At 36.0% G+C, this 26,291-nt stretch overlaps 2 protein-coding genes across 4 annotated transcripts; both read right to left on the minus strand.

Annotated features, from left to right (window-relative positions):
- Nucleotides 1-1,805: 1,805 nt before the first annotated feature.
- On the minus strand, nucleotides 1,806-13,070 carry hpse (heparanase). Of its 2 annotated transcripts, XM_051681696.1 has the most exons (12): nucleotides 12,686-13,068; nucleotides 12,421-12,566; nucleotides 9,533-9,661; nucleotides 9,218-9,391; nucleotides 8,955-9,126; nucleotides 8,746-8,793; nucleotides 8,401-8,494; nucleotides 7,663-7,769; nucleotides 3,700-3,814; nucleotides 3,430-3,554; nucleotides 3,189-3,341; nucleotides 1,806-2,971 (listed from the first exon to the last, which is right to left on the minus strand). In XM_051681696.1, the coding sequence occupies exons 1-12, from the start codon at nucleotides 12,907-12,909 to the stop codon at nucleotides 2,812-2,814; spliced, it is 1,647 nt and encodes a 548-aa protein (XP_051537656.1). In that variant the 5' UTR covers nucleotides 12,910-13,068; the 3' UTR covers nucleotides 1,806-2,811. The 2 variants fall into 2 exon arrangements, with proteins under 2 accessions (XP_051537656.1, XP_051537657.1); XM_051681697.1 differs by lacking the exon at nucleotides 8,746-8,793 and having other exon boundaries at nucleotides 12,686-13,070.
- Nucleotides 13,071-13,265: 195 nt separating this feature from the next.
- helq (helicase, POLQ like) lies at nucleotides 13,266-25,110 on the minus strand. Of its 2 annotated transcripts, none has more exons than XM_051681686.1 (18): nucleotides 24,681-25,110; nucleotides 24,002-24,578; nucleotides 23,734-23,912; nucleotides 23,431-23,631; nucleotides 22,492-22,564; nucleotides 22,307-22,404; nucleotides 21,559-21,657; nucleotides 21,306-21,439; nucleotides 19,962-20,201; nucleotides 19,618-19,759; nucleotides 16,292-16,396; nucleotides 15,994-16,204; nucleotides 15,631-15,788; nucleotides 15,321-15,419; nucleotides 14,673-14,846; nucleotides 13,989-14,102; nucleotides 13,580-13,714; nucleotides 13,266-13,495 (listed from the first exon to the last, which is right to left on the minus strand). In XM_051681686.1, exons 1-18 carry the CDS (start codon nucleotides 24,873-24,875, stop codon nucleotides 13,412-13,414), a joined length of 3,018 nt encoding a protein of 1,005 aa, XP_051537646.1. In that variant the 5' UTR covers nucleotides 24,876-25,110; the 3' UTR covers nucleotides 13,266-13,411. The 2 variants fall into 2 exon arrangements, with proteins under 2 accessions (XP_051537646.1, XP_051537645.1); XM_051681685.1 differs by having other exon boundaries at nucleotides 21,294-21,439.
- Between the last annotated feature and the right edge of the window lie 1,181 nt (nucleotides 25,111-26,291).

The following is a 26,291-nucleotide window of genomic DNA, read 5'->3' on the forward strand; positions in this document are numbered from 1 at the left end:
TTGTTCCACTGCTTATGTTTGAAACACATATTAATTCAATTATTGTTCTGCAACATTTATTTTGAATAATATAATTAAACATTTTTGCATTGATTAGCCTATTTTGTAAATAATTTAATTTATCTGGACAGAAAAAAAGAGCGTCACGTCATTGACCCAGATGTGCTTTACTGTCACTGTCGAAACGTATTGAAACGCTTAAACGCTCTGCTTATATATATATATATATATATATGTATGTAAGTATATGTATGTATGTGCATGTATATATATATATATATATATAATGTTTTGTTATTTTTAAAAAGTCTTGTTGCTGTTTTTGTATTGTTGTACACTGGAAGCTCCTGTCACCAAGGCAAATTCCTTGTATATGTAAGCATACTTGGCAATAAAGCTCATTCTGATTCTGATTAAGAGTCGCTTAGTAGATCTGTACACACTCACATTTTAATAAAGGATCATTTCACTTGTTTCGGTTGTGAATGACTATGGTTTTGGTTCAGTGAAATTACTCATTTGTCGCTATTGGCGCAAAAGCTAATTTGCAGAAATGGTCATTGAACGAATCCAAACAAATCTTTTTTTGGTGAACGGATTCAAAAGTCTTGAGTCACTTGGATTCCCACCACTACACTCAACCACCTTATTCTCAGTGACACGTTTAGATTGCTGTATCATTACGAAAGGAATATGGTAGCTTTATCTAATTAATTTTAAAAGTGAAACTCACCATAAAGTATCTGTAATAGTAAGCTAACAACTGTAGCCTTTTCAGCAAAGGCATGTTTATTTAGCTTGTGCTGCTCTTGGGACCTCAAACTACAGTATATCGACCCAGGATTAAAAAGTGATTTCTGCAATATGTATTTCTATGCTTCGCAGGCAAGCAGGAAGGCTGAGAAGGAAGGTGGTGAAAACGTGTACAGACAGCCTCATTCAGTGTGATCTCAGTGTTTGCACAGACCCAAATTTGGGAGTTCAAAGTGAACATTCAGATCTCCACACAATAGGGCTAAGCAATTCCGTGAAACACCCTTATATAATCAAATAAATGCAAATTCATGACTAATGTCTTCCTTTAAATAGAGACTGACAAGGAGGACCATAAGGATACTTATGTATTGCTTGGTTAGTCGCAAGCATATTTCAGCAATAAGTATAGCCTACAATCCATCAATACTTAGACTAACCATGACATGACCAAAAAAAAAAAAAAAAAAAAAAAAAAAAAAGACTGTTGAGTTCTTATGCATTAACTTGATAGGTAGGTAGTACTATAGATACTTAGGTTCCTTTATAGGAAGTTGCTCTCTAGCTTACTAATGGCATGCTTGCCATCTGTTGACCATGGCAGACACTTTCCATAGGCAAGTTGAAGATAATTGTGTGTTAAATATGAGCGTGAAATCATGTTGTAAGAGGCAAGTGGTCCCATAAATTTCACCATGTTTCTCAATGTTTTCGGAGAGAAACAACATGGACAGAAAAAAGCTTTAGTTAAAGTATCTTTATCACCAAGAGGATAAATTATTTTCAAATGAAAAAGTTGTTGGGAAATTTAATGAGCACATGCTTGCATGCAAAAAAATAAATTGAATCTGTATTCATCATTTTTCAGCTCCTATGCTGAAAAATGATGCTTCCAAAGGAAAAAGAAAAAAATAATTGGTATTTGCTTGCACAGAGGTATTGACCCTGAAGATACCATTCAAAATGCCTTTAAGCTGTTAGATACAGAGGGAAAGAGATTCATACAAAAGATGAGTGCATTTATAAATGACAGAACTACTTCAAAAAAGGACTCACTGCAGAAAATTGGTTTATTTGAAAATCAAAATAAGTCCAATGTTTTTCCACTTCATTAAAGGTTCACCCAAAAATGAAAATTCTCTGATCACTGACATACCCCCATGCCATCTCAGATGTGGATGACATTCTGTCTTCTACTGAACACAAACAATGATTTTTAGAAAATATCACAGCTCTGTTGGTCCATTCTATGCAAATGAATGGTGGCCAGAACTTTGAAGCTCCAAAAGCACATAAAGGCAGCATAAAATTAATCCATTTGACTTCAGAGGTTAAATCCACATCTTCAGAAGCGACATGATAGCTGTGGGTGACAAACATACATTTTTAACTCCCTTTTCACTAAAAAATTCTCCTCCCTGTCCAGTAGGTGGCAATATGCATAAAGAATGTGAATCATCAAAAACATAAGAATAACTCTTAGGAGAGTAGATAGAGCTTAGGAGGGCTGGTGAAAGTGAACATTTATAGCAAAAAAGAACTTTATATTGATCTGGTTCTCACCCAGACTTATTTAGCTTCTGAAGAGATGGATTTAACCACTGGAGTCATGTAGAATACTTTTATGCTGCCTTTATGTGCTTCAAAGTTTTGGTATCCATTCACTTGCATTGTATGGACCTATAGAGCTGAAATATTCTTCTATAAATCTGTGTTTGTGTTCAGCAGAATAAAGTCACACATCTGGGATGGCAAGAAAGTGAGTAAATGAGAATTTTCATTTTTAGGTGAACTATTCCTTTAACAAGCTGTTCATAAATGATTGATTATTCAGTATTTTTTTGGCATCTCAAGCTCAATAATGTTAATAAATATGAATTTTCATAAATAAAAACACTGCTTTCTAATTTCAACACAATAAAAAAAATTAAAAAAAAGTGACATTCATATTTACATTTACAAAGAGTGATTTCGCAACAAAATATTCTGTCATATTTTTTCATAAAATATTCTGTGTCCTGATTCTCCAGACAATGAAAACAGTGTTTTTGAGTGAGTTCATTTGCATGCTGGAGCTTGTGCTTGAGTCAGAACATAGAATGCAAACGAGAACCCGGGCAGCTGGATCTGTTCTCCAGGAGGCAGCTCAGATCCCTGCAGTGGTGGAAGGGTTCGGTCATCGACCATCGTTAGCACTTTTCCATTTAATTTGACTGACCTAAAGATGGAAAAAAAAAAATACAAGATTTAAGGATCTCAAAGTTAGTTTAAATCACTGTTAGACTGTATGTTCAGTATTAACAAGTGCTGGTTTAGATTAACAGCAGTAGTAGTTTGGAGTTGAATTGTATGTTTTTTGTTTATTTTTTTAATTATAGAATGGACAGCTAAATTAAATTATGTGAGATGAGATTTAGAAGAGCCGAGCACAGTACCTTGAATAAAGGCCCTCTTCACCTGGCTCAGCCGCCTGCAGTATAAAGGCTTCAATTGTGCTGTTGGATATATGGGTGGGCAGACTAATGGTAGCTTGACTTTTGTTTAAGTTTAAGGCAAATAAAGTCACAGCACCTTGTCTGTAATTAGTACTGAAGAAAAAAGAAGGATGATACTATTTGTCAAACTGTTTGTTTCTCAAAGAAATAAAATAATGTACGTAAATGAGAACACAACTACCTTTTTCTGTTAGTGCAGTGAAGGTATACCCGTATTTGCTTTTTAAATCCTGAATTTGTATGAACTTCCGCTTTTAAGACCTCTGGACCAACAAGCCTTTTGTATAACAATGATAGCCAGTAATCCTACCATAAAAGACAAAACATCTTAGAACATAAATTCAAGCACAGGAAAGACAGAATTGACTTGACTGATTCACATTACTAGACTTTTACAAGCCTGTCACTAATTTTTATGTAACAAAAATTCAAACACATAAGAAACACTTACTGGAAGTGGATCTAGATTATCATCCACTAAATGGTATGTGCCAGAGCCAATCAACACTTGTCTGATAATGACGTCTAAACCTAGCTTTGCACCAAGCCCCAGTTTGTCCAACCACCTTCAGTAAACAAAACAGATGATAAAAATAAAAATAAAAAACGGTTTCTTACACATTAGATTTTTTACATTCCACATTAGCATTTTGTCCTCTAATGGGAACAAAACAGCAACTCATGTTCCATATAGTGCTGTCATTTGCATAAATTGACGTAAACACCATTCCATTGCAGTTTTAATTTACTGACAAATGTGTCAAGTTAAAGGAATATTCTGAGGTTAATACATGGTACCTCAATCAACAGTATTTGTTGCATAAATCTGATCACCACAAAAAACAAACCAAAAAAACCCCACCCTTTATAGGGCTGTCACGATTATGATTTTGGCTGACGATTAATTGTCAAACAAATAATTGCGATTATGACGATTAATTGTCTCGTTAAGGGCTTTCACGATTAATTGTCATATAAACTGTCATATGCTTTTTTCTGCATGTGTGCTTCATACACCTTAAGAAGTCATTTTTACATATTTAACTTCAAATATATAACTCAAATAATAAAATAGGAATAAACTATGATTTCCTTTTAAGGCTTTATGAATGAAAATTATGAAAAATCATCATGAAGAATAATGTTTTAAATATCAAAATATTCCTAAATGTTTTGGTCAACTTTAGTTTTGGTCAATTTTACATTTGCAATTGTTTTTTGAACTCATATATTGAATAATTTTTTTAATTAAATATATATATATATATATATATATATATATATATATATATATATATATATATATATATATATATATATATATATACACACACACACACACACACACACAGCCAAAAGTTTGGAATAATGTACAGATTTTGCTGTTTTGGAAGGAAATTGGTACTTAAATTCACCAAAGTGGCATTCAACTGATCACAAAGTATAGTCAGGACATTACTGATATAAAAAACTGCACCATCACTATTTGAAAAAAGTATGCTTTCAATGCTTGAAATTGCCAAAAGGACAACTGGCTCTAACAAGGACAGAAAGAGATGTGGAAGGCCACATGTACAACTAAACAAGAGGATAAGTACATCAGAGTCTCTAGTTTGAGAAATAGATGCCTCACATGTCCTCAGCTGACAGCTTCATTGAATTCTACCTGCTCAACACCAGTTTCATGTACAACAGTAAAGAGAAGACTCAGGGGCGCAGGCCTTATGAGAAGAAATGCAAAGAAAAAGACACTTTTGAAACAGATCAACAAAAAGAAATGGTTAGAGTGGGCAAAGAAACACAGGATCTTAACCCCATTGAGCTTTTGTGGGATCAGCTAGACTGTAAGGTGTGTGAGAAGTGCCCAACAAGACAGACACATCTATGGCAAGTGCTGCAGGAAGCGTGGGGTGAAATGTCACCTGAGTATCTGGACAAACTGACAGCTAGAATGCCAAGGATCTGCAAAGCTGTCATTGCTGCATGTGGAGGATTTTTTGATGAGAACTCTTTGAAGTAGTTTAAGAAGTTCTGAAATTTTTTTTCAAATTGTAATAGTAACTTTTCACGTTATTAATGTCCTCACTATATATTGTGATCAATTGAATGCCACTTTGGTGAATAAAAGTACCAATTTCTTTCCATAAGAGCAAAATCTGTACATTATTCCAAACTTTTGGCTGCCAGAGTGTGTATATGCATATATTATTATATTATGCAGTAGTAAAACAGTTCTTTCCTAATTTCTTAACTTTCATACGTTATTTAAATGCTGAACAAATGCCTTTGAGATGAAGCAAACCCTTTGAGATTTCGTTTCATCCTTTTATCACTCCACAGAAATAGAGTAAGCGTGCGTCTCTTCTTTGTCCCTGCATATCATTAACACAGCGTGTATGAACCAGGAACATTTGCCATTACACAATCGTTTAAAGAGAAAACCGGAGCGCTTTGCATTCAGTATCAAAGTTTATACTTTTTTGTTTATATTTTCATGGGACTTTGGTGCGAGCCTGCTGACAACGCGCAAATCAGAGACAGGAGCTTGTTGACCTCCGCAATGCGGCTCAGTGACGCTCAGACTTGGAGTTCAACTGAAAGACACACAAACATGGCATTTATACAGTATATTCGCTAAAATTCCCTTATGTGGGCCTTAAAATGTGATGAATGGTTGACTCAAATAACCGCGATGAAACGGTTATTTAATAATCACGACAGGCCTAACCCTTTAAAAAAAAAGTATATATATATATATATATATATATATATATATATATATATATATATATATATGCATTAACAATGGACGTGAATGGGGCCAATTTTTTTAGTTTAACCTCCCGAAACCCCCGTGTAACTGCTGTGTGCATTTTCTATTTCCATTTATAACTAGTAGCATCAAATAAACAAGCAAAAAACAAACAAACAAACAAACTTCTAGAGCAAATTGTTGGACAGCAGGATTAAGTTATTCCAAGAATAATAATTCGGATTAAAAGTAATGGCCAGCATCATTAAATCACTGCCAACCATGTTAAAATAAAATACTGCATTATAAAATTCTGAATCTATGTACTGATTATTATTCTCCCACGTCTGCCAAACATGTTGAGCAGTCTAAACATCATCTGCAGCCTGAAACTGAACTTCTGGTCAGATTTTAAGAGTAAATGCACTTAGCTGCACAGAAAGCTATAGGATGCACACTTGCTCCCTATTTAATGAATTACTTAACCTCCAGTGTGCTGTCTATCTGCACTGGTCTCAGAACAGTTAGAAATGCACCTTACTTTCATCCTAACTCCATATAAAGCTCTGAAAGCAAAATATTTCAGCTTTTGCATGAACACATTTATTCTCAATGTGAAAATGCATAGTAAATATATAGGAATGCATATATTTAATGAATAGAGCGATACTGTACAGTGATAACAAAATAAAATAGAGCAAAATTTATATTAAAATGAAACGAAATGACCCACAGATGTGTTAATGTTGAAAACTATTCAAAATAACTTACATGATTTTTTTTTCAACATTTGAGGGAATGCGGTCCTAATTTCCACATATGTGGACTTCATCTTTATCAGTGCGCTGGCTCGCGAAAAATGAATGGATTTTTTAAAGCAGCATATCAAACGAAACTAGAGACGCTACTCTTTACAACCAAACAGGTTTCAATCAACAAACTTAGAGGTTTCTTACCAGAGGCACTTTTTTGGCGCTACACCTGTAGTAGCGCTTCCTGGAAATCAACGTCATGTTGCTATGTCACAAGACACAGTGCACCAGAAGTTTAACCCTTAAATGACAGTGTAGAGTCTTGTGAACCGTATGCAGTCAGTTTTAATTCATTTAAATTAAGCTTTGCGTATAGTGAAGCCAAAATACAACATCCACACTTTGACACAGAGTCGCACGAGATTAAAAGGCAGAAATATGGCTCTTACAATTCTATAAAAGCACTTATGTGATTCTTCTGTTAAAACTTTTGCATTATTTGAGTTGTAAAGTTGTTTAAATTTTGCAGCCATTTAAGGTTTCTAGGGTTTGTGGTCATGGCAACGAAGTTGTAAAACTGGATATAAATTTACACAGAAAAGGTTAGCATGTGATTTTATCACACTAAATTCATGTTTACACGCATATTGTTTACGTGTTGTGACTATATTTCTGAAATAGTGAGTATTTTTACATTTACGAATGGGCCCCATTCACTTTCATTGTAAATGCCTCACTGTAATCCAGTTTTTTGCTTTTTTAAAAGGAGAGACAAGTCGAAATACATTTTTGTGGAAATCAACATTATGCCACAAATGCTGTCGATCGAGGTTAATTAGTTTTAACCTGGAATATTCCTTTAAAATGATGTTAGAAGAAAATCTTAACTGCCTTGTTAACTTGTACTCACATAAAACCAGCAACAAATGTGTCAGAGAGGCCAATGGCTCCACCACCGTAAGCAGAGCTCGTCTCGCCCAGCCAAACTTTCTTTCCCGGAGAAACAGATTGAACGGTCTGAAGAAACAAGAATTTATCTGTTAATCTTTAGTGCTTAAAGGAACAGTTCACCCAAAATTATAATGCTCTCCTCATTTGCTCACCCTTATGCTGTCTCAAACTCATTTGACACTAATTACTCGTATTACACTTCCTCGCACTTGATGCATGCACAGAGTGAGCAAGTGCAATTGAGCTTCAAATCGTGATCTACCTAGAAGACTACAGATGTCAAGAGTTATATTGAAAAAGGAGTTACATTTTGGTCTGTTTCTCACCCAAAACTAAGCACACTGCTTCTGAAGACATGGATTAAACCACTTGAGTTGTATGGATTACTTTTATGCTGCCTTTATGTCTTTTTGGAGCTTGGACATGTTGGATACCATTGACTAGCACTGTATGGAAAAACACCTCATATCTCATACAAGTGAGACAGCATAGGGGTGAGTAAATGATGAAAGAAATATAAACTTTGGGTGAAATATTCCTTTGATGTGATAAGGAAACTTCCTCAGGGCATTTCTATGACTGCTCAAATAAGGTCAAGATACTCTCTAAATTCCTGAGAGATCTAAAGTCTTCAAGTGCCATGAGGGAGTTCATAATACATTATAATATTCATAAAACTTCATAATTACTCTGGTACCTTGAGGACCTGGTTAATTTTTGATGCCAGGGTATCAAGCACTCGAGGGTCAAGGAAATCCTCCAAAGATGTGTCTCGGCCATTCACATAATAGCTGTTATGAAGAAAAACAGGAAGACAAATGTAATACAAAGTAATATATCACCAAAGACCGAACAAATATGATTTATTTTAAATTCATGCTGACATTCTTCTTAAGTTCTACCTCTTAAAAGATTTACTTATTAGTCAACCTGAATAACACAGATAATTTCCCATCTGTGGTTAAGTCATGTCATGTGTAAGAGATCACAAGAACACATTGTGAACACATGCTGCACCCTGTGGGTGTGAATCATAACTCACTGGTGCCAGGTGCATGCATTAATGGCCGCTGCTCCAGTCTCCAAAAACCTATACAAATTAATGTTCAAGTCAGCGAAACCTCATTCCAAGTTTGTCAGTTTGTGTCTAATCCACTTTGCAATTCATCTTTAATATACAAATACATTAGTTAGTCATGGCTTAGCCAGATGCTACTCCAAAAAGGAAAACGAATTTCTCTGGACACCAACCCAGTTAGCAAATCTTTGCGGTGATCTCGCGGTTGACTGATATCTGGTCCATAGAGTGCTGTTGAGTGATAAAGTGTGGATTTCTGAAGAATTTGATGCAAATGGACAAAGTCCTGACCGAGCTGGTACCCATCCACTCTGATCCCAGCCTTTTTCTCATAGCTGTTGGGTTCTAAATCAAAATATATATTATGGTGTGACATCAGCTTAAATGATAACAAATAAGCAAGTACACAAGTCAAAATAAATATCCAGAATCATACCATTTCCAAGCTCCCAGGACATTACATACTGCCTGGACCCACAGTACTTCAACAGCAATTCAGCATTTTGGCTGTTCCACGAGTTTTCGCTTGTTCGGAGCAAGGCATTCAGACCAAAAATGAGGTCCAAACCAGAGCAGTTTGCAAAAGCGTAAAGCAGGTCAACTGCATATTCTGCATGAAAGACAGACATTGGATTTTCACTTTCACAACAGCATTTTTTGCATACCTGACTTTCTAGAGAACACTTGTTTAACTTAACGCAAGATAAAATACCCTTCAGGTCACTATTTGACAAAAAAGCAATTAACTTACGAGAAAATTTCGTTTTTCTGTATTTTCCCTCCAGCTCCTCCTGAAGTAAAATCTTTGAATGTAGGGCCCATTCTTGCTTCAAGCTATTTTCAAGAAATGGAGGTAACTCAAGTCTCTTGCATGAATCTCCTGTAAAAATGACATTAGAAGTGGCAGATTAAAGGAACAGTTCACCCAAAATTGAAAATTCTCTCATCATTTGACACCCACCCTCATGCTATCCCAGATGTGTATGACTTTCTTTCTTCTGCAGAACACAAAAAAAGATTTTCAGAAAATTATGTCAGCTTTGTTGGTCCATTCTATGCAAGTGAATGGTGACCAGAGCTTTGAAGCTATAAAAAGCATAGTAAAGGCAGCATAAAAGTAATCTATACAACTCCAGTGGTTAAATCCATGTCTTCAGAAGCTATATGATGTGTTGGTGAGAAACATAAATATTTAAATTAATGTTCAGGGCTCAATACAAGTTAAAGAATTAGTTCACCCAAAAATGAAAATTTTCTCATTATTCACTTACCCTGATGCCATCCCAGATGTGTATGACTGTCTTTCTTCAGCAGAACACAAATTAAGTGTTTTTTAGAGAAATGTTGAAGCTATGTAGGTAATTATAACGTAAGTTAACAGGTGCCATCAGGCTGCTGACTGTTTGATGGTCCAGAAGTCATATATAGGCAGCAAAAATCAATCCACACAACTCCAGTCGATCATTTAATGTCTTCTGTAGCAAACTAATAGGTTGGTGTAAGAAAAAAAGAAATCGATAATGAAAACATTTTTAACTTTAAATCGTTGCTTCCGCCCAGTGCTGTATTAATGTTTGAAATGAACTAACTCTCGCGTGACGTTCATTCCTCTGTTGTACACAAAGCACGCACTTCCGACTTCTTGCGTCAACGCGCCATTGCGCTTATGTCACTGATGCGTCGACTGCTGGCAGGAAGCTTTTTTTTTTTACGTTAATAAAGTTTTAATTATCGATTTGTTTCTTACACCAACCCACTGATTTGTTTCAGAAGACATTAATTGATCGACTGGAGTTGTGTGGATTACTTTTATACTGCCTAAATATGCCTTTTGGACCGTCAAATAGCCAGCACCCTGATGGCACCCATTTACTTACATTATAAGGACCAACAGAGCTTCAACATTTGTCTAAATATCTTAATTTGAGGAAAGACAGTCATACACATCTGGGATGGCATCAGAAATGTTTTGGGTGAACTTATCCTTTAAGCTCAATCGACAGCATTTGTGGCATAATGTTGATTACCACAAAAATTAATTTTGAAAAAAAAAAAAAAAAAAGAGGTTACAGTGAGGCACCTGCAATGAAAGTGAATGTTGCCAGTGAAAGTGAATGTGGCCAATTTTGTGGGTTCACAGAAATGTGACGCTTATAATTTTATAAAAGCATTTGCATTAATTGTTGTTATAACTTGTGTATTATTTGAGCTGTAAAGTTGTTTAAATTGGCATTTTTACAGTCGGGTTAGTGTTTGTTGATATTACATCATCATGGTAACGAAGTTGTAAAATTGGCCATAACCTTACACAGAAAATGTTTGTAAGTGATTTTATCACACTAAAATCATGTTTACACGCATATACTTTGTCTTGTTGCTAAACTTTTGAAACAGTGAGTATTTAACATTCAAAAATTGGCCCCCATTCACTTCCATTGTAAGTGCCTCACTGTAACCTTAATTTTTGCTTTTTCTAATGAAAAGGAGGAATGAGACTAAATTAATTTTTGTGGTAATCAACATTATGCCACAACTGCTGTCGATTGAGCTTAACCTGTATTGAACCCGGAACATTCCTTTAAGTCCGTTTTTACCATAAATTCTCCTTCCTGCCCAGTAGGTGGCGATATGCACAAATGCGAATCACCAAAAACAAAAAGAACTCTTAGGAGACAAGACAGCACTTAGGAGGAGGGCTTGTGAAAGAGGACATTTATCCACAGTTTTCCTGGGTAACCACTGGGCGGCACGTGATGATTCTAATTGCATGTTTTCTGTTTCTGGTCTCGAGATGCACTTTAAAAACTACCAAAAACGAATGATCCAGACAGAGAACAACAACCATTTAAGTCTTTTTGGAGTCAAAATTTATTTCAGGCTCAACTTGTGCAGTTGTTGTCATAACAACTCTGAATAATTAATGATATCAACGTAACTAACCTGGGACCATCACTTCATGTCATCTACACACTCAGGTGAGGCACTGTCTATAAAAAAAATAAAAAAATAAAAAAAAAAGTCATTTAGACTCTGTGAAGAATCGGCATGTTTTTTGACCATTTTTGCAAATGTAATACATTAAACATTACATTACACGCTAAGAATATTTGCCGATGTGAGTGAAAAAACTGGAGACTGCAGATTGAAAACAGTCGAATCGTGGAACACTTCTGCCTTCAGAAAAAAGGTGGATAGTAAAAAAAAAAAAAAAGACTTAAATATTGATCCGTTTCTCACCCACACCTATTATATCGCTTCTGAAGACATGGTTTAAACCACAGGAGTCGTATGGGTTACTTTTCTGCTGCCTTTATATGCTTTTTGGAGCTTCAAAGTTCTGGTCACCATTCACTTGCATTGAATGGACAACAGAGCTGAAACATTGTTCTAAAATATCATGTTCTTCTGAGAGTGCTCAAAATGTATATTTACACAATTCAAAAACCAAAAGTGCACAGTCTAGGCTAGTAACGTACGGAACAGTCTAGTATGCTGCTCAGGGTGTTTGTATAATTCAGTTCACTGTTCGCTCATTAAAGCAAAAAGGCAGTCATGCTGTTAAAGTCAGATGACAACACACTACAGACGTCTTTATCAGCCATCATGTGGCTTACTACTGTAGACAGAGTAAAGGGTTACCCAAATAGTGAAAGGCTTCGCTACTGTTTTCTCTTCCTTGAAAATATCTTCCCTGTGGGTTGAACTTCATGAAATCTTGTTTAGTCCCTCCAAATCGCAGGAAGGCAGGAATCAAAGCTTTGGCAAGGGTCCTTAATTTTGGTGAACTGCATAAACAGCAAATAATACATATGACAACTTTACATAACAGATTAAATGGGTTAATTTGGCGTATTGATTCTATTTAAAGTGCAGGCTGTTTTATGATAAGTTTGGAAGAACTTACTTTAGTAGGTTCATAAACTTCTCCTCGGCGATTAAACTCGCATCTATAGCCACAGAGAGAAACCTTTCATCCACCCTTTGGGCCACATGGGACAACTCCAAAGCAATAAGTATAGACTGGACATCATTTTCAACAGAGATCACTGTGTTGGCCGCAACATACAATGCGCGAAACAAAACAACAACAGCGATGATCGAGGAAACAGTTGCGGCTACAGACTTCATTGGTTTAGTTTCCCGCGAGCTCGTTCAACAGTTGACTACATAAGTTTCACGCGCTCATCCCCTTCACATAAACGGAATATTTTTTAAAAACGAAACAGATCAGCTGAGTGAAACATGTAACGTCGTCAAAAATATACTTCCTTATTTTTTGTAAGACTGTGCGTACACGAGGAAAAAGCATTCATGTCAAGTTATGTGACAATCTATCACGCTACCAGTGACTCCTGGGCGGGGCTTCAGTCCGATTCATATTTGTATGCGTGAGCTGATTGGCTGAGAGAGCGCTGGATTTTTTCAAAAAAAACAAATTCTCTCCTTTGAGGTTGTAAAATCTATGTGACACAAATTAAAACTTGGTAAAGAGTAACAGACATGCTACACTTTTTACTTCCACATTTATTTCAGCCCGACAAACAGTCAAAAAATAGTTTACATACTGCCATTGAGGTGAAATAATATCCATAATATTTTACATTATATAAATAAAACTAAACATCAAAATTTACAAAGAAGGGAGATCAGATGGCAGCATAAGCAGGTCGTCCACTTCCTCCTGCAAAGCATCTGCTTTCTCTTTTATTAGCATCTAAAAATGAACACTGAGAAAGTCAATATGAATGCAAAGCTTAAGTAGAAATAAAATATTACTATAGTGCAAAAGTGCACTTACTTTTGCTGATGCGATCATTTGATTGGCTTGTCTCTTGAAGAGGTTGTCAATAGTTTGGACCAGAATCTTTGGATCAGCATTGGCAAGATGTGCCAATGTCTTGTAACCAGCTTTATAGAGCTGCTTTGCACGATGCTGAATCAATACAGAGTGGGTAAAAAACACCACATTAAATGGCAGCCAAATAATTTACAATCTGATCCCAATAAAATCCCAATAAAAGCCTTTTTGTGAATGTTATGAAGGTTGGTTAATGAGTTTTATTTGTCACAGTTAACATTAAAACACACATGACAGCCAAATGTACTTTAAATATTTGATTAATTTAGCTTCCAACTTCTCTAGTCACGATAGAGGGAATAACGGCATACAAAGAGAGAGAACTCAAGACAAAGGCCTGAACACACACCTCCATGACTCCAGCCACTTCCATGAGTGGAATGAGCTCGGCCTGCACACAGTAGGTCAGTCTGCGGGTCAACTCTAAAAGAAGAGCCTTGTAGGCCCAAAACTCCTCCAGCTCCTGAAATGGAAAAACAAATCTTATAAGAGTGTTCAGTTAGGCTCTGATCCATAAATGACTGGATGGTAGTAGGTGTAGGAACAGATGCTGATATATAGGCAGTATGTCTCGACATTATCCCTGATAGATTTAAATAAATATTTCTGGTTCATTGCAAGTTAAGCTCAACTGACTGCATTTGTGGCATAATGTTAATTACCAAAAATAAATAAATAAATAAATAATTTAAAAAATGTTGTCCCTCCAATGGAAGTCAATGGGGCCAATTTTTGGAGGGTTTAAAAGGCAGATATGTGAAGCTTACAATTTTATAAAAACACTTACATTAATTGTTCTGTTAAAGCTTTTGTTATTATTGTTTACGTCTTGTGGCGATACTTTTGAAACAGTGAGTATTTTAACATGTATGGATTGTCCCCATTCACTTCCATTGTAAGTGCCTCACTGCAACCCAGATTTTTTTTTTTTTTTAAAGAAAAGGAAGGACAAGTCGAAGTAAATTTTTGTGGTAATCAACATTATGCCACAAATGCTGTCGATTGAGCTTAACTTAACTTAATGTTCCCCAACCTCAGTGAAATGCAGCACAGAGGAGCCAAAGGCAGAAGCTGAGCTGAGAAGAGACTGTACAAAGCCTCTAGTCAGCTGGAATCTATCCGAAACATTCCACAGGTTTGTCTCCTTCAGCAGGGAGTACAGCACTAAGGCCAGGTACAACCTGTTTACCACCATAATGTCCACAGACTGAAATACAGGTGAGAGAAAAGAAGAACAAAAGCATTGTTGTGAAATACAGTTTAGAGATGTTTCACCTTAAATCCCCAATGCTTTTCATTGCAAATAATCATTATATTTTCCCCTTGGAGACTTAAACAAGGGTTAAATTTAGGTTTAGCTATAACACTCCACAAATCCCTTAAAGGAATAGTTCCCTCACCCTTATGCCATCCCAGATGTGTATGACTTTCTTTTTTAGAAGAATGTCTCAGTTCTTTTGGTCCATACAATGCAAGAGAATGGGTGCCAAAATTTTGAAAGCTCCAAAAATCACATAAGTCAACATAAAAGTAATCTATATATTTTCAGACATTTGAAATGCTAATGGTATCATTCAATAGCATTATTTTGCTTATACATAGCCTGTTAAATCCCAACAAAAAAGGCATGTGATTGACATATGGTATTCTGAAACATGAGAGGAATGCTGTTTCTGCCAACCTTCCTCATGCTCTGTCCCGCTGCCTTCCGTGCCACAAAACTTTCAGGCACTCCGACAGCAGTGGCCATCTTCTGCTCAGCAGCTGACAAATTTGAAAACTGAAACAATGTAAAATTCATATTCAGGAAAAATACAACTCAGAGACAAAGGATGACCACATCAGTAGCCAGTATTCAAAATACGAATAACATACAAATTGACACATCCGTTGCACCCTAAACAGAAAGCACCAACCTTAAAGGAGGTTTGGTGCATAATGCAACACTAAATCCAACTTATACAGGTTTAACCAGAAGATAGCATTCCCACCTGCCTGAAGTAGATCATCCAGTCTGGCTTGCATTGATGCACCATGTCATATGGAGTTACCAGATAAACTAAGTGAAGAAAACTATTTAGCAGTAAACCCTCCAGCCCTTTTGACAAGTCTCTGTAGAGCAGATCACAGTAGCTTAGGTCTACTGAACCTGAAAAGACAAGTTACATTTTGAATCGAAAATATTACAAAAGGAAGGCTCTGGAAAAACAAATAATAAAAACAGAAGGTAGAGAGGAAATGATTGATGTATACTCTAAACAGGGTCATGTTGCCACCCTGTGGTAAATAATTAAACAGTTATTCAAACAAAATTTCATAAGATGCTGAAATCCTCATTCTACACTCTTTCTCACCTTTAAAAGTTGCTCTCCCAAGTCTGGTGATTTGTAGAATGGTTTCATCCTTTACATCACCAGAGGCTTCAATAAGAGCCTTCTGCCTCAGTGTCTCTATGGACTCTACTGTAAGATCCCACAAACTCCTCTCTGGACTGACCTGAGCTTCCTGCACACTAAGGAGTGTGCCTTTCATAAAATCCCTCACTTGTTCTTTTGTAGTAGTTATCTGAAATAAAAGGAAAGAGATTAGTATTTACAATTCTGGACTTTCAATGAGATTGTGATTCAATTAAAATCCAAATATTTCACTCACTTTCAGGCCAATGAGTGACAGGATGAGACTAAGGAGGCCCCGCCCCCCATCATGTAACAGGTTGCTGTAACACTTCTCCACTGGTGCAGACACTAGATTTTTGGCCTGGGGAAGAAAAAAAAAGAAAAAAAAAAAAAAAAAAATCACATATGCAAAAAATGTATAAATTTATAAATTATTATGTACTGTGGAGTCCAACAGTCTAAGATCACTAGTAAAATTTCTTCTATTCTGCATTCTTGTTAAATTAAATAGATATTAAATAAATATATCTTTCATGACAAATTATATTACCAGTATAACAATTTGAATGAGAGGTTGAATTGAAAAATTATAAAGAGTTTCAGAACTTAGCTGGCATGGACTCCACAAGTTTTTACAAAACCTGATGATCCATGTTATCCCACCTTGATCTGAGAATGTTCCAAAGAGCATCTTGTGTCTCTTAAAGGGACAGTTCACCCAAAAAATGCCATCCCAGATGTGTATTCCTTTCTTTCTTTCTTCTGAACACAAATGAAGATTTTTAGAAAAATATATCAGCTCTGTTGGTCCTCTCAATACAAGTGAATCTCCAAAATTTGAATCTCCAAAAATCACATAAACCCAGCATAAAAGCAATCCATATGACATTAGTGGTTAAATCCATAACTTCTGAAGCAATATGATAGGTGTGGGTGAGAAACAGACCAATATTTAAGTCTTTTTTAACTATAAATCTCAACTTTCACTTTCACATTCTTTTTCGTTTCTTGGCAGTTCACATTCTTCGTGCATATTGCCACCTACTGGTCGGGGCAGGTCAAAGGTGGAGATTTATAGTCAAAAAAGGACTTAAAGGGGTCATGACATGAGAAATCACATTTTCCTTGATCTTTTGACATATTAGAGTTCATTGTACTATAAAAACATAATGTAAGTTTCAGAACTCAAAACTTCCTCTAAAAAAAGAGCATTTATTTAAGCCAGGCTGTTGAAACAGCTCTTTTGAAATTTGTGGAACTTGTGACATCATAAGGACTAAACTCTTCATGATATGACTGCCTCTTCAGCAAGACATCAACGCCTATTTCTCATCATTGCACCCTTGGCCCCACTGGTGCTCACAGTCAGTCACAGGTGAAGAGGAGAGACATGGGCCTGTCATGGGAGATTAATCTACAGCAAAGGGGACTTACACAGGACACCTTCATGTTCCTATATGGATTTAAATATTTTTCTACATAAACATGCACTAGATGAATGGCTTTGACCGTTATCATGCATCTCGTGCCTCTTTTAAAAGATGCAATGTAAAGTTATAACTCTAAAAAGGAGACATCCATTCTATTTCATGAGATGTCCCTCCTCTTAAGACCAGCATCTCTGCTTTGGCCTGTTGAGCACTCAACATCACCTTGGATTGTATTACATTTTCGTATTCAGAACATTTCAGTGTTTAACTGCCGTATCTTTCAATAACAGTTTCTTTCAAAGCTTCAATCATATTGTGACTGGTTCACAAGCAGTCCACACTGATATGAGCTGAAAACACGTGTTTTTGGCTCATATCAGCATGGACTGCTTGTGAACCAGTCACAATATGATTCAAGCTTTGCAAAGAAACTGTTATTGAAGATACGGCAGTTAAACACTACAAGACCCATGAGTAAACAGTTTCATTCACGAATGTTTCAAATGTCATGACTGTTTGATAGTTGCTGTGCTTGAGTGAACATTTTGATATATTCAAATGAAATGTGTTGGGTGTATGTTATGTGTTAACCCTGAAATTTGTTTATCGAGCAAACAGGTCTGTGGATGATGCAGTCAACACAGGATTGCATCATATCCTGCAACATCTGGACAGACCAGGGACATATGCAAGGATCCTTTTTGTGGACTTCAGTTCAGCTTTCAACACCATCATCCCAGCTATACTCCAGAATAAATTACACCAACTCTCTGTTCCCATGTCCATCTGTCAGTGGATTACCAGCTTTCTGACGGACAGGCAGCAGCTTGTGAGACAGGGAAAACTCAATTCTAGCACCTGTACAATCACTGGTGCCACCAGTTTTTTCCCTCAGGCTATCCATCTCATGAACAGTTAAATTGCCCCATTGAGCAATAACTATGTGCAATACATAGTTTAGTCTTTCTTATATTTATCCAACCTCTTCTGCCATTTCATTCCTCTAAAAAAAAGAAAAAAGAAAAAAAATTTGCACTGTACATAACAGATTTGTATTTGCACTGTACATAACAGATTGTATTAGATTTGCACTACCCATGTGTATGTGTGTGTCTGTACGTATGTGTATAATTCGTTTTATTTTTTTATTATCTATGTCTTGCTGCTGTTTTTGTATTGTTGTACACTGGAAGCTCCTGTCACCAAGACAAATTCCTTGTATGTGTAAGCATACTTGGCAATAAAACTGATTCTGAAATGTAGTTTTATCAATTATGTGAAGCTAGTTAATTTTCTTCTGAGTGCGTTTCAAATATAGCTGTATTTGAGGGGCTGCACGAAGTTAGCCAATCAGAACAGTACGCATTTACATTGAAGTCTTTAAGGGCCAGATAAATTAAAACTGAGCATTTAGGCCAGAGGGCCAGAGACAGTGTGGGAAATTATCATATATTATGAAATTATGACTGTTATGGTGCAAAAAAAAAAAAAAAAAAAACTTCACTGATATTATAAGTGGACCTCAGGGAAGATAATAAAATTATTTAAAAAGACAGCATGTCATGACCCCTTTAAATATTGACATGCTTCTCACCCACAGCTATCATATCGCTTCAGAAGATATGGATTTAACCACCGGAGTCTTATGGATTATTTTTATGCTGGCTACTGGCTTTATGTGATTTTTTTGAGATTCCATTTTCTGGCCACCATTCGCTTGCATTGTATGGACCTACAGAGCTGAGATATTCTTCTAAATATCTTCATTTGTGCTCTGCAGAAGAAAAAGACACACATCTGGGATGGCATTAGGGTGTGTAAATGATGAGAGAATTTTCATTTTTGGGTGAACTATCCCTTTAAGTGGAAGTAAAAAAATCTGACCTTTTATAAAATAGTCAAATGTCACAAATGTGCTTATTTTTTATTAGTGACCTATTAGCTATTAATAGTGTAAAATCTTAAATATTTCTTATTAATTTACATAACTTTTTTGTTGTTGTTGTTTTAAAGTTTTCAAACCCCAGAACTTTTATTTCCAGGTTTTAAAAAAAGAATCCCAGATTTTCAATGTGGTCTCAGACTCATAGACCCCACCGTACATACAAACAAAAAACAAACAGAGCAACCTTTAAAAGTCAATGCTCTTTACCATTATTATATCTTTGTCCTGCAGGACCAGGATACTCTCGCCCATGGCATCAATACCTGCTCGTCCTGCTCTCCCCACCATCTGTTTGTACTGACTTCTCTTTAAGAAATCTGCAGCTATGTACGGGGAACGCAGAATCACCCTGAGAATTAGCAAATGCACAACAGAGATAATGAAACCCCTTTCAAAAGTTAAAAAAAATTTAGTCCAGGTTTAGGCTATTCTGTTTTTGGCATGTCTAGAATCATTTTTTGTCTTTTATATCATTGTGAATAAGGGCATATAAGGAAAGAATAGCTGATTTTAGAAAGTGCTTTTACTCTGACACATAGATATGGACACACCTGCGTGCAGGAAGGTTGATGCCAGCAGCAAGAGTGGAGGTGCAGGTCAGGAGGCAGAGCACCCCTGAGGAATAGGCTTCTTCTACCAGCTTCCTTTCGTCACTGGTCAGGCCACTGTGGTGGTAAGCCAGGCCAAATGGCACAGTCTTCTGCAGCACAGGACACAAGGATCCATTACCACAGCTTTTCAGTTCACCCAACAGTGTGGCTTTCTCTTCTTCCTTGTGCTTCAGAAACTCTCTGAAACAATGCAGAGGTTTTTATCAATGGCACTCAAGCAATGATAACAAAAAATATCATGTATCTAGCATCAAGTTGCTCATTTAAAGGTATAGTTCACCCAAAAAGGAAAATTCTCTCATCATTTACTCACCCTCATGCCATACCAGATGTTTATGACTTTCTTCTGCTGAACAAAGATTTTTAGAAGAGTATCTCAGTTCTGTAGGTTTTTTGAAGCTCCAAAAAGCACATAAAGACAATATAAAAGTAATCCATAAGACTCCAGTGGTTTAATCCACATCTTCAGAAGTGAATGATAGGTGTGAAACGGATCAATATTAAATTCTTTTTTTTACTATATATCTCCACTTTCACTTTCTTCTTCTTTTATGGCGATTCACATTCTTCATGCATATCGCCACCTACTGGGCAGGAAGGGGAATTTATGATAAAAAAAAAAAAGTACTAAAATATTGTTTCTCATCCACACCTATCATATCACTTCTGAAGATATGTATTTAACCACTGAAGTCTTATGGATAACTTTTATGCTGGCTACAGTCTTATTGGAGATTACATTTTCTGGCCAACATTCACTTGTATTGTGAGGACCTACAAAGCTGAGATATTCTTCTAAAAATCTTAATTTGTGTTCTCCAGAAGAAAGTCATACACATCTGTGATGGCATGAGGGTGAGTAAATGATGATAAATTTTCATTTTTGGGTGAACTATCCCTTGAAACTAATTATATACAGATACAGGGCTGTACTGTAATATGTTCACTTGTAAAGGTATTTTAGGCTTTCCTTAAGATTCTTCTGTTTAACATCAGAATAAAAAATTTGTTCCACTAACTGGTTAAGTGAAAGTACATTTTTTATATTTTAGGCATCAATGATATCTTAATGCCATTTAATTAATTACAAGCTTTGCTGTAATATGTTATTGTGAAGATGTGTGTTAAAAAAAAAAAACTCTCATGATGATTTAAAAAAAAAAAAAAAAACTTGAATCTTTGTTATCAGTAAAGTTTGCATCAATGGACACTTGCTACTAAAACAAAAGCTATATAAACTGACACACTTGGGGATTATAAATGTCTTCGCACTTATTTAAATACTTGCAGATCATTCCAGCTAGATTCTCACAGTTCTTCTTGGTGGCACAAAATATCAGGCAGGACTGCTGAGGGATAACTTCAGTAGCCAGCACTATGATGTGATCAGGATCCATCTTCTGCATTCCACTGGAGTACTGAGAAAGTCCATTGCGCATAAGTTCGATCATGTGAAATTGCAGCAGCTCAGCAGATTGATATTTTATTAAAAACGACTCAGCTCTGCAGAGCTCTGGCCATGATTGAGTTTTGATACCTTAAATTCCAGGAATCTTGAGAATCTGAAGCATTCCTCTTCCTTTGGGTCAACTTCATATATGCTGTCTTTTAATTTCACATATTCTTTCAGTTCAACCTACAGAATCACAAATAATTTAGCCTTAGCCATCATACATTTGAATAAATCGAATTTTAAGCCAAGTAAAATTTTATAAATGACAAAGACAACCATTCATAAGGATCATTAGAGGTGAGAAAGGTGAGAAAGTCATAGCAGGTGTTCCAGATGTAATGTACAGGTGCATCTCAATAAATTAGAATGTCGTGGAAAAGTTCATTTATTTCAGTAATTCAACTCAAATTGTGAAACTTGTGTATTAAATAAATTCAATGCACACAGACTGAAGTAGTTTAAGTCTTTGGTTCTTTTAATTGTGATGATTTTGGCTCACATTTAACAAAAACCCACCAATTCACTATCTCAAAAAAGCTACTACTACTACTACTTCAGTCTGTGTGCACTGAATTTATTTAATACACGAGTTTCACAATTTGAGTTGAATTATTGAAATAAATGAACTTTTCCACGACATTCTAATTTATTGAGATGCACCTGTATACTGTATCTTCAGTTGATTTGTTTGCTGTATTTAGAGCTTTTTGTTGTATTTAAAGCTTTTTTATTTTTAAGCCTAAAGTAACCTTTTCAAGTAGTTTTAATACGGAAAATGTTGAATTTTTTTCCAAATAAACTGGGCAAATTAGCTTCAGAAAAGGAGTCTTACAGGCCTGAAGTCATTGGTGTAGTTTTCAGCTCTTAGAAACATCTGAAGATCTCTCACATTGCCTAGTGTCGCACTCATTCCAATAATTTGCGTTGATTCTGTATAGAAACAACAATGTGAACAATCAGAATCCGTAACATCACAGAGCCAGAGCATTGCACGTGTGATTTTTTTAGGCTACTCACTGCTCATGTACAGAATTTTTGACAACGTCATTTCAAGAATTGCCCCTCTGCTGCCACCACCAAGCATATGGAGCTGCAATAATAAAATAAATAAAATAAAATAAAAAAATTAAAAAAAAGTCATTTATTTGAAATAATTGTTGCCAAGTATCAAATTTCAACTGAATCACAATTTAAAAAAAAATTCTGATGTAGTGATGACTAGGAGGAATAATCAGACAATATTTTGCTGTTTTGATATTTTCTGCAATGGCCGACTGAACAAAAGTGGACTTCAGAGTGCACATATTCTGCTTTAAAGATTAAGTAAATATTGAGTAAAATATTTTTAATATTTATATTTATAATTATATGTATCTCATATGCGATCATTAAATATATTTTATTATATTTATACACGTATATATTGCATATATGCATTAAAGTGGTAAGCTCACCTAAAAATGTAAATTCTCTCATCATTTACTCACCTATGCATCGCTCAAATCCCGTATGCATTTCTTTCGTCTGTGGAACACAAAAGAAGATATTTTGAAAAATGTCTCAGTGTTTTTTTGTCCATACAATGAAAGTTAATGCAGTTCAAAACAAAACTGGACCCCACTGACTTTCATTCTATGGACAAAAACAGTTCCTCAGAATATCTTCATAGGTGTTCCAAAGTAGAAAGTAAGTCATACAGGTTTGGGGTGACATGAAGGTGAGTAAATGATGAGAGAATTTTCATTTTTGGGTGAACTATCCCTTCACTATCCTTTTTGTTGGTCATTTGCCACCTTGGTTTCTAGATATCAGCCTTGAAAATCCATATTGGTCAACCTTTAATTCTGTGCAATACAGAAACATTCTCCACTGACAATAATAAATGGGTATGAATTCACCAATACAGACAAAAGCATACGAAGATCAATCCCATTATTATTCATTGGTGATACACACCTCATCCACAACAACCAAGCCAATATTTTCTAGACGGTCCATTTCGATCAGCGAGTTGATGAGACTGTGTCCCTTTTCAATGGTTGTGATGTACAGAGAGTTTTTGCCTCTTCTCTTCACCGGAGGAAACTTCCCTTTACTGCCAGCATACTCCTCAACCATGAAGTCCAACTCAATTCCGAAGCTAGACAACCCTCGAACCTGAAATGCAATCAATATCTATCATTTTATGATCGGTAGATTACAATAAAGGTATTCATTACTGAAAAAAATTATAATTAAATAAAAATGTTGATATAACACCTTTTCCTGAACCAGGGATATGTATGGCAAAATAAGAAGTGCATCCTTCTTTCTACACAAGAGCTCTTTAAATATGAGAATCTCTGCCACTAGAGTCTTTCCTCCACTTGTTGGTAATGAATAAATTAGATTTCTCTTTTGTTGCACTGAATCCAGGCTCAGGCATGTCTTCTGCCAATCTAGAATAGAAAGAAAAGGGAGCATCACTGAAAACTGCATGATTTGCAGGATGTGGGCAAGTGAGATTGAAAGGATGAGAATTATTTACCATACAAATCCTGGATTCCTTTTAATCTCAAGATAAGATCCTTAACTCTGGATGGGAGACCGAAGAAAGGGCCCAGGTCCCCCTCTGCTGATATGGACTCCATGGCCTGCATGGCAACACTCATTTCTTCAGTCATCACAGCTTCCTTCTGCTGTACTGTCTTGGAGATGGTGTTTGATGTTGATGCATTATCAATCAGTACTTTCTTAAGATGGTCTTTCATGCTCCTTCTGGCCTTTGGTGCTGGCTTATTTACACCTGCATGACTGGCAGCTGGTTTAAGGTTTGTTAAATCAGGGGTAGAGGTGCTATGTGCACCCCTGGAAGGGCTTTTTTGTGGGGTCATGACAGCTTGTTGAAATGCAAGTTGAGAACTTGGCAAAGTTCTCAGTGGTGAATCTCTGAAATCCTCAACTAAGATAGAGTCTGAGAGTTGATCCTCACAGGACTTTGGAGTCTGTTGATCTTTGTGATGTTGGTGCATCTGGAGCTCCACGTCTTCAAGTTCAGCCAGAAAGGAGCTGTCGCCCACAATGCTGTCATAACCCTCAAATAAATCCTCATTGTCACTGCAGCACTAGATAAGAACAGAAACCAAACATATCTGCACCATTATAATGCCCGGAACCAAAGCATATCTTTTATTGGCCCAATAAAAAAAGATGAAGGGAATGTTTACCAGCTCGGTGTCTTTATTTTCAGTCATGTCTTGAGTGTATGTGTGTCCATCACCCACAGAGCATGTACCAGATGTAAAACTGGACTGCTCTTTGGCTGGAGTGAAGTGATTTCTCATGCCATTCCTGGATCTCTTTCTCGAAGAATTACGCTTAACCACAATGTCTTGTATGTGGCTGCGGCTGCCAGTATACATTACTACTTTAAAGATAGCGAAATCCACAGGGAAATTATAGCATCAATATATACTAACTGACGCAGCACCGGTAACTCACAACAACAAAGAGCTGCAGGAGTTTATGTATGACAGCTGGCGAACTATCTAAGTAAATGTTTGAGTAAGTAACGTATCGGTTATTTTTCGAAATAACACTGGGGTACAAATGAGCGGTGGTCTACAAACGTGTGTTTCCGTAACAAGAGCTACTTGCAAAAGTAAACGGGGAATTTCGAAAAGCAGAAAAATGGAGATGGCCAATGAGAGCTCGGCATTTGGCCCACGTGACTGTTAAAAGCGCAGAGATCAAGCGTCGGATGAGAAAAAGCAAAACAAAAGTCCTTTTAGTAATAGGTCTGGACAATAAAATAAAATAAAATATTAAATAAACAATAAAAAAAATCTTACTTTAAATATAATCATTATAATTATTTATCATTAGCATATAATAATTATATATAATATATAATTATTAATATATAATCAAATATATTGCTAACATTATCAAATCAAATCAAATCAAATCACTTTATTGTTATAAATTATAAATTAACACTAATTATAATTCAAATTAATTGAATTACAAAAATAAATTACAAAGCTTCAAAAATCACACAAAGGCCGCATAAAGGTAATCCATCAGACTCCAGTGGTTTCATCCATGCCTTCTGAAGCAATCCAATCGATTTTGGGTGAGAACATACCAAAATATAACTCTATGGTGTCATTTTTATATCACCAGGGGCCCCATGTATAAAACTCTGCTTAGATTTCTTCCCAAAAGTCAGATTTTGCGTATGCACAAAAAAAAAAAAAAAAAAAATTAAAAAAAAAAAAAAAAAAAAAAAATATATATATATATATATATATATATATATACAGTATATTATAAGATTATTATAAGATTTATAAAACCATACGTACACCAGAACCTGCAGTTCCCTTAATAAATCCCAGCTAATGGAAGATTGTGTATACATGCACGTGATTCATTCCCCACCCCGTCTCCTCCACAAAATAACCATATATGGAGTGTACAACACCTGTTTTTACTATGCATATGCTCATCTGCATACAATTACCTTATGCATTTCACCATCCAGACACGTGATTACTTTTTTTTTTTTCTCCCCAATTTGGTATGCCCAATTCCCAGTATGCTCTCCTCGTGGTGGTGTAGTGACTCTCCTCAATCCAGGTGGCAGAGGACGAATCTCATTTGCCTCCTAGTCTGTGTCCGTCAATTATCACGTGGCTTGTTGAGCGCATTACCAGGAGACCTAGCATGTGTGGAGGCTCATACTATTCTCCACGGCATCCACGCACAACTCACCACATGCCTCATCGAGAGTGAGAACCACATTAAAGCGACCACGAGGAGGTTAACCCAACATG

This window comes from Myxocyprinus asiaticus, chromosome 40 (assembly GCF_019703515.2).
Source record: "Myxocyprinus asiaticus isolate MX2 ecotype Aquarium Trade chromosome 40, UBuf_Myxa_2, whole genome shotgun sequence".
Lineage (NCBI taxonomy): Eukaryota > Metazoa > Chordata > Actinopteri > Cypriniformes > Catostomidae > Myxocyprinus > Myxocyprinus asiaticus.

Excerpts from the sequence above, each read along its gene's own strand:
- hpse (XM_051681696.1), bottom strand. The coding sequence starts at position 12,909 with ATGAAGTCTGTAGCCGCAACTGTTTCCTCGATCATCGCTGTTGTTGTT. Across the intron at positions 3,555-3,699 it reads ATAATCTAGATCCACTTCCA|GATTACTGGCTATCATTGTT; the intron begins GTAAGTGTTTCT and ends CTTTTATGGTAG. Across the intron at positions 3,342-3,429 it reads CACTGCACTAACAGAAAAAG|TACTAATTACAGACAAGGTG; the intron begins GTAGTTGTGTTC and ends TTTTTTCTTCAG.
- helq (XM_051681685.1), bottom strand. The coding sequence starts at position 24,875 with ATGTATACTGGCAGCCGCAGCCACATACAAGACATTGTGGTTAAGCGT. Across the intron at positions 22,405-22,491 it reads AAAAATTCTGTACATGAGCA|AATCAACGCAAATTATTGGA; the intron begins GTGAGTAGCCTA and ends GTTTCTATACAG. Across the intron at positions 19,760-19,961 it reads ATCAACCTTCCTGCACGCAG|GGTGATTCTGCGTTCCCCGT; the intron begins GTGTGTCCATAT and ends GCTAATTCTCAG.